This window comes from Etheostoma cragini, chromosome 24 (genome assembly GCF_013103735.1).
Source record: "Etheostoma cragini isolate CJK2018 chromosome 24, CSU_Ecrag_1.0, whole genome shotgun sequence".
Taxonomy (NCBI): Eukaryota; Metazoa; Chordata; class Actinopteri; order Perciformes; family Percidae; genus Etheostoma; species Etheostoma cragini.
The window spans coordinates 6,364,538-6,372,616 of record NC_048430.1 but is presented as its reverse complement, the minus strand read 5'-3'; the positions used below and the strand labels follow the sequence as shown (position 1 = coordinate 6,372,616).

Sequence of the window (8,079 nt, the reverse complement as noted above, 5' to 3'; positions counted from 1 at the left end):
TCGAGGAGGATGAGAATGGAGATGAGTCCGGAATCAGCAGCTGTAAGGAGATCATTGGTGATTTTTATAAGGGCAGTTATACTAAATAATCCGCACATTGCTTCAGATGCTCTTGGGTTGCTTATTTAACAATAAAAGAGGGGGTCACATCACCTTTTAAACTAATCACGTAGGGTCCTGGAAAGACATCAGCAGCTGTTATGAGGCAAACGCTGAAAAACTATTATGAAGATGGACTCTCCAGCACCCGAGAAATTAAATGAGTTACGGAGACAATAACTCTAACTGAGTTGGGTGAGTATAAAGTGAGTCATTCGACAGCTGGACAGCAACGGGTGGGGAAACACTTGATCACTTAGGAAACTGTGGAAAGCAGGATTGGGTTTTAATAAAGATGGGGCGAGCGGGGCGAACATATGATTTCTTCGCTGACCTTGACAAAGCCATCCAAATTCATCGAGAGCTCCAAGCTACACGCTAGCAAACAATATTTCTGCACTAAAATAATAACAGACCTTTGCAATGAATACAACCATCCAACTGTGCGAGGAGCTTATTTCCAGTTGACAAAAATCAGACAATAAAGCTAAAATGAATGGGTACATTTTTGAAGGGTTTCTCCTTTTTAATATTCCTCTCGTCTTTCCTTATTTATTCATACTATTCTAATCAACAGACTGCTTTCACTCAGAGGAGGGCTGAGTCATTTATTCGTTTCTATTGTGTGTTGCTAGGTGTGTCCAACTTGGACACGGCTCATTAGGGCCTGAGCAGACACAGCCCGGGGTGGGACGGTTCATGTGCTGAGGCATGGTGGAGAAGTCCAAGTGGCTGCAGGAGTGGGAAGTGCGTGAAAGTGTGTGCACTTTTTGAGGAAGGTCAGGTGAGAGTCCTTAAGGGACACTTTCCCACATATGGGAGGATACTCAACATGCTGAGGACAATCAAGAGGTTGCCCTCTGTTTTTTTTTTTTAAGAGGAGCAGAGAGCGCTTGATGAGAGAACCTAGTGTTCAGTCAGTCCATAAACGATGAACCTGAGAGGCCCCTTGGACTGAATCACTGCAAACACACGCACAACAAGACATACTGGCTAAAGGCTTTTAGGAGTCAAGAATGGGTGGGCCGACTGACTGACCAGAGCCATCCAAAAGAGACCAGATCTGAAAGGGACCCTAGGACCCAGACCAAACCACACATACCCAAACAGAAAGCATCGGCCTTGAAATAATAAGCAGTTATGTTTTTACTGTGCTTTCACCTGAACATTAGAAATATACTGCATACGACTGAACATAACATGAACCCGACTGGACTTGGATCCCATGTCGGGCATTGGTTACTAGGAACTAAATGGACCTGCGAAGACCTTTGGCACGCGCAAACGCACACACATCTCGTCCTTCTCAGTGGGTCATCTCCAGAGTCCAGATGTGACAGGGGCTTCACGAGGCCAGTACGGTGGGCTCTCTGACTCACTGGCCACCGGCTTCACATTAATCAGCCAATTATCAGCCCCGGCCAGCAACGTTTGCCGAGCCAACCCGGTTCCCTAATCCAATCACCTTGGGGGAGTGGGTCAGGGGGCGCTCTGATTGGATAACCTGGGGCCGGGTCGCTGCGCCCCTGACCTGCTGCTTTGAATTGGTAATGATGTTAATGTTCTCCATATGGCCCTGTGTGTGTGAGTGTGTTTGTGTGTGTCCCCAAGCATAGAGCCTATCCGCAGGCTGAGCTGCATCCCGGCGTTAATGGCCAACGGAGAGAGGGAGGTAAGAGCCAAAGTAGCACTATCACCCTCCCTGGGGCAAAACCTCTCGACGCTGCTACTTCCCTCTTTCCAAATCCTCACTCCCAGACTTCAGCTTCTCGTGTTGGCTGCCGTGCCGTAGCTCTTGGCACTCGGCCCCAGGCTGAGGTTTACTTTCTTGGGGAATAGCCAGACAAATCTTGGCAAACTTTTTGGGCGGCGAGATTGTGGTGAAAATAGTTTTCCAATACAATCGAGAAATTAAAAAGGTAACAGGGCATTTCATTTGACTGTGAGAATATACTATATTCCTTAAAGCTCCAAAAAAATCTAAATCCCTTGGGCACATGGAAGAAAGAAAGTTGAAACTCCAACAACACTCCACCAAGATTTTTGATTTAATTAAAAAGACCACAGCATACTGTGCTTACATTAGTAGAGTTATAATGTGCATGGACATATTGAAATGTAGAACACTGAAAGTGAAATATTGAAATGTCTGCCTGAACGCCTTGATTCTGCCTCGATTTCATCCCCATCTTTCTGACTCATATCTCTCCTTTCTCTCCACATGCTCCCATCTGTGAGGTGCATCGCTCCATCTCCTGTACTATCCACGCACACGCACGCACGCACGCACGCACGCACGCACGCACGCACGCACGCACGCACGCACGCACCTCCTTCAGCCCCACCACTCCAGCTGCAGCCCCAGCCGGCTCCACACAAAGGCAGGCCAAATGTATGCTAATGAGAGCCAGGCCAATGGTGGAGCCGCACTCATTTTGAGAGGAAATGGCTTTCAATAATGGCAGCCCCCGGGGGGATTTTGCACAAAGTTCAGCTCCACTTTGAAAAATGCATTCAATTCACCGCTGTGCCTGCACTCTCTTTTTCTCCTGTTTTTCCCCCTTGATGAAAAAATAAAAAAAATTACCGGAATATAACTGCGTCCCTTCCTCCTGCTTCCCCTCGCCTCTGTGTTTATGCTAGGCTTATGCTTATGCTTACTGTATTTTGACAGAAACATTAGACACAAGACCACAAACATGTGACTTAGAATAGTGTTTAAACTCTATCTGGTACTTGGCCTGTGCCTTTTGTTGCTCGTGCTTTTGCTCTTCTGCGGAGGCAAATGTCCCCAGGAGCATGTTAACTGTAACATATGCATTTCAAACAGATGATATCATATGGGTCTTGGGCCTAAAAATACTTCAAAGAGGAGACGAACAACAGTTAAACAATAATGACAACATCTCTTTAGGTAATAACCATTATTTGACTTCTTTACGCCTAAGCCAGAAAATATGAATATGATGAAACACCCTGCCGCCATCATGTGTAATTTGAAGAACTGGAAATGTGCTAGTGCTACTTCAAGCCTCCGTTTATTAATATGTAGTAAAAGAATAAGAACAACACTGGGAATGGCAGAAAGTAGAGAAAAATGCCTGAAGTCCAAGTTAATGTCTTAAAATGTCTTATTTCTTCTTGGTAAAATCCAAATCAATTTCATTTATAATGATATTGAGCAGCAAGCCCTCAAATTTGAGAAGATGGAACAGATAATAGTTGGTCTTTTTTTATAGCAACGAAATGCAAGCACAACTTTCATTTCTGCCAATCTGAATGGCTTGGAAGGTTTTCAATTTTCCGGACTTGCTTTTATATTATTAGGAGGAAAGTTTCGATAAGTGGATGGCATGACTTCCTTTCTCTGTGTTACTGTACGCGAGTATAGTCTGAGCTGTCAAAGATCATGCAAGTCTCCTGTTGTGTTTCTGTCTCCATTTGGGTTTGTCTCCACAGTTACAGATGGCCAATCTCTCTGTCTCTCTGCTGCTTGGTCATGTCCCTCCTCCTCTCTGTCTCAGATTCTCAGTGTGTCTCGTCCTCCCGTGAGCCAGGGCTGATGTCTGCGCTGCCTGGTGCCTGTCATATCATGAGAAGCAATAACCCGTGAAATGACTGTTCTCTTTTTCTCACTCTCCTCCTCTCAATCCCGGTGTCCCCTCTATACCTCCTTCTCCTCCCCTCGCTTTCCCCGTACCACGCGACTCCACGCTCCACTTAGCTGTTGAGGCCGCGAACATCACATAGATGGCGTTTGCTCAGCGTGTGCATATACACACTCGCGCGCACGACTCAGGTAATACTCAGGTGCGGTTGGACTGATGTATGTATTCTGCAGCACAGCTGGGAAAAGTGGAAAAGGTATGTGTGTGCACATGCCTAATTTGAAATGAGAACATTTAAACAAATATAAAGGACCATGTGCAGTTCCATTAAACCCACACTAGAGGTTTTACATCCTTCATAAGAGCTAACCATCCTTTCTGCGTGCATGTGTGTGTGTGTGTGTGTGTGTGTGTGTGTGTGATCTTCATGACTGTGCCCTGCTCTCTGGAGAGCTGAACACTCCTATTCCTGGGATAAGTAGACACTCCCAAGGCAAACACTCCAGATTTAATTATAAGCTCTAAAGAGGATTAGTCTGTGCCGTGTGTTTGAATCTGTGTGTGTGTGTGTGTGTGTGTGTGTGTGTGTGTGTGATGGAGACACAAAGGGAGGGAGTGGCAAGAAGTTATCCCTTCATTTTCTGCATTGAGGAATACAACACACACACACACAAACACACACAGACAGTGGTCTCACCGGGGCTGTGTGGAGTACTGCTGGTCCACCTCTTCGTAGCGGGGCACGGGTCGAGACTCAGCTCCTCTGGGTGCCATCTGTGAAGAGACATAGGACAAGGAATGTAAGTATGTAGACTAAAAAAGATCCACGGTTCAGTCACTCAACAGTCCAAATACCCTTGAGCAAGTTGTTGAACTCCCACCTCCCTCACTAGAAATTCAGTCAGGTAGAGATCTGATGAAAACAACCAGGCCATGTGTTGGCCTGTTTGTAAAGGCCTATTGAGACAGCCCACATATATCCTTTTGGCTGTATGTTCAACCTCGGTAATATTTCAAATCAGCGGATGTACATTAAGTGTATAAAGCCTGGAAGTGTTTGTGTGCAGCCTTGTGGATCAGTGGGAACAACAAACAAACAAAAAAAAGAGCGGGAGAACTCATGGAATGCACATGTTTTAACTTAAACACATGTAACCACATGTAAGTGCCGTGCCCCTCCGATGAACACGTGTGTGTACAGTTCATGCAAACACACCAGTCATATGAAGAAAATTACAGTGGGAGTAGATTTGGGGCAGAAGGTTGTTCACGCTCTCACCCCCGCACACCAGGAAGCGATTGACTAAAGCCACGTCAACGTTCAGGGGGATAAATATGGAACCGCTGTTTACATGAAAACGACTCGGTCCACAATGGAACACCGCAGTGGCGAAGCTAAATCCCTCTCTCTTCGTTCTCTTTCTGTTGGCAAACAGTGGATTAAAGGCATCATGTGGTCGGGGAGTAGGGACAGTCGCAGCTTTACCCAACTCCATCTCTGAAGGATAAACGTCTATTCTGTTGCCTCCTGCTCTAAATGAGAACTTACAGACGAGTGACAAATTGCAAAAAAAAATCTGGAAAAATAAAAAAGTTGAGAAACATAACAAATGCATTTCATTCAGGACATGAGGGCTAATCGTTGGATTTTAAAGTAAAAGGATAGCGCTCTCAACCCCCATCATCAAAACACCCAATGAGGGAATATCTCACCAAGAATGGTGTTCCAGACCTATCTAAAGTGTTTTAGCAAGGTGTTGAAATCCTCTTTTTTTGGGTGTGAAAATTGGTGTGTGGAATTAAGGCTAAAATGTAGATTAAAAAAAGATGTGGCGTCAAATGTAGTTTTGCAAGTATGGACATGGTGTAAGGTTATGACAATAAAGCGGGGGTAGACAGAGAGGAGAAAGAGCATACCGTTTCAATTATCTGTAATCTAGGTTCTGGGCTCGGCGTTTCCACATACAAACACAGGCTGTTTACCCAGTGGATAGTTCATCGGTCAAACACACCATGCACCACTGTAGCGGAACATGCACACACCAGTGCATCGGTAAAAAAACACAAAAGCAGCCACATATACAATAAACTGACATGTACGTGTGTGTACATGAGAATGCAATAACGGGTCTGACAGACAGATACACACAGGGAAATCTAAAGAGGCAAACAGTGATGCGTTTGATCCAGGCTATCAAAGTGACACTCACATACACAGAATGTAATGTCACACTCTAATCTACACCTAGTCTAAATGACTCCAGGCAGGACCGGTCTATCACCGTGTTTTGCATGAAGGTAAGAGTTTAAACTCATTGTGAATGTCAATGCAGCAGCGGAGCATTACCAGATATCATTACCATGTCTATGTGATGTAGAGAGTTCTAATGTCTCTGAATGGGAGCCAGGAAGTAAAAGCACATCAGAGGCAAGGCTGATGCACTATCAAGTGGCCTTGTGCTGTGTGTGTGTGTGTGTGTATGTGTATATATGTTAATATTGTGGTAGTCAGGGAGGCCGTGTGTCTTTGTGCCGCAGGTTTAATGTGATGTCGGGAAGTGAATGCTCTATCTTTGGATGGCGGTGTGTGTGCGTTAGGTAGGGGAAATTATGCAAAGAGACGCATAATGTGAGGTAAAGGGGACATCAGTCTCAGGAAAAAGCTGGGACTCAGCTGGAAGACCGTGTGTGTGTGAGAGTGTGTGTGTGTTGAACAAGGCATAATGCATCTTCTGAGTAGGAAGCAGGGGCAGAAGGGAAGAAGAAGAGGATGATGATGATGATGTGGGGAGGAAATGTGTGTTTAGACATAATGAGTAAAATTATTTGCCCGTTGATTGTATTAACATAATAGCCTGCAGCCATCGGTCTGATTGATTTGTTTATCACACACACACACACACACACACACACACACACACACACACTCCTATTGGCAACTTGGAGAATAGCAATATAAAATTCATCCAGGTTAGAGTGAAACTGCTGTCAGACTTCTGAGGCCTACAGTGACCAAAAAGTCTTTACAGCTCCGGTGTAGAGCGATGACACCCACTTTGCTCCTTGCACACCGTGCAAGTTCATGTCCTCGTCCCGAACCTGGTCACATCATTTACTGTGATGTGTGTTTTTACAGAATATGTATGTGCCATGTCTAAGTGGTTATCAGAGGAAAAGTTAATGTCCTGAGCAGACAGTAGCTGACAGAAAGCCAGATTCTCTCTGGACTCTGTGCCAGACCACCAATACACGCACACGCACACAGACACCCACACACGGGAATTTCCTATTTTTCTTCAGTGTCATGTGGGGAAATTGGAAAGCTGAAAGACTGTCACAATCAGCAGATCTTCAGACTGGATTTAAGACTTTGTGATCAGGGAGAGAAAATGATCTTAAATATATCAGGACCAATCTTTCTTATGAAGTGTATTATTTTGCCGAGTCATTCGCCAGCTGACAAACTGCTCCGGCAGAATGCTTGGCGCGTGTGAGAGTGTGAATGAGCGGAAAGTCACTTTTCCATTCTTCCAAATTAGAAAGCCGTGCCTTGACAGTGCCAGATGATACGCATTGCAACACACACACACACACACACACACACACACACACACACACACACACACACACACACACACACACACACACACACACACACACACACACACACACACACACACACACACACACACACACACACACACACACACACACACAACCCAACTCGAGCAGCACAGCTGTCGCATTCATCAGAAAGTATTGCCGGAGCTCAGGAAATGAATTTCTTGGAGCACTTTTGGCTTTGCTGTAAATTTGCGATGCTCATATATACAATAAAGCTCAAAATGAGAGTCCAAGTGCTTTGACACAATGCCTGAGCAAGGCTTTCATCCCGTGACTGAGATGCTCAGATTTGCCTTTTCTCCAAAACCGCTTTCCTTTGCCGCCTCTTTTCAACTGGCATAATTAGCCTCCTGTACTGCCATCTATTCCTCTTCCATGCATCCATCCTTTTCCTTCTCCCTACATCCATCTTGGATGCTAATTAAGCATGTGTCTCAGTCGGGAGCCTCTGACTGGCACCCCATGCCCACCTCCTGTTGGCAACCTCACCCCATGCCCTGCATCCGACTGGCATGATGACGCCTCATCACGCCAGTCGGATGCAACCCCCCGATATCCATCCTCTCCGCCCTAAAAATCACATGACATCCTGGAAGGAGAGGAAACGGATAAAACAGAGAGGCAGAGAACTGATCTGGCACAGAAAGTAACATAAATACAATATATACAGTATATATACACTCACCGGCCACTTTATTAGGTACCCCATGCTAGTAACGGGTTGGAACCCCTTTTGCCTTCAGAACTG

General features: G+C 45.4%; 1 protein-coding gene across 2 annotated transcripts in view; it reads right to left on the bottom strand.

Moving 5' to 3' along the window:
* Nucleotides 1–8,079, bottom strand: part of pard3ba (par-3 family cell polarity regulator beta a) — a 133,525-nt gene that overhangs the window by 8,734 nt on the left and 116,712 nt on the right. For both annotated transcript variants that reach the window (XM_034864714.1, XM_034864715.1), the window contains exon 24: nucleotides 4,405–4,481. In XM_034864714.1, coding sequence (XP_034720605.1) covers nucleotides 4,405–4,481 — 77 coding nt within the window. The remainder of the gene's footprint in view (nucleotides 1–4,404; nucleotides 4,482–8,079) is intronic.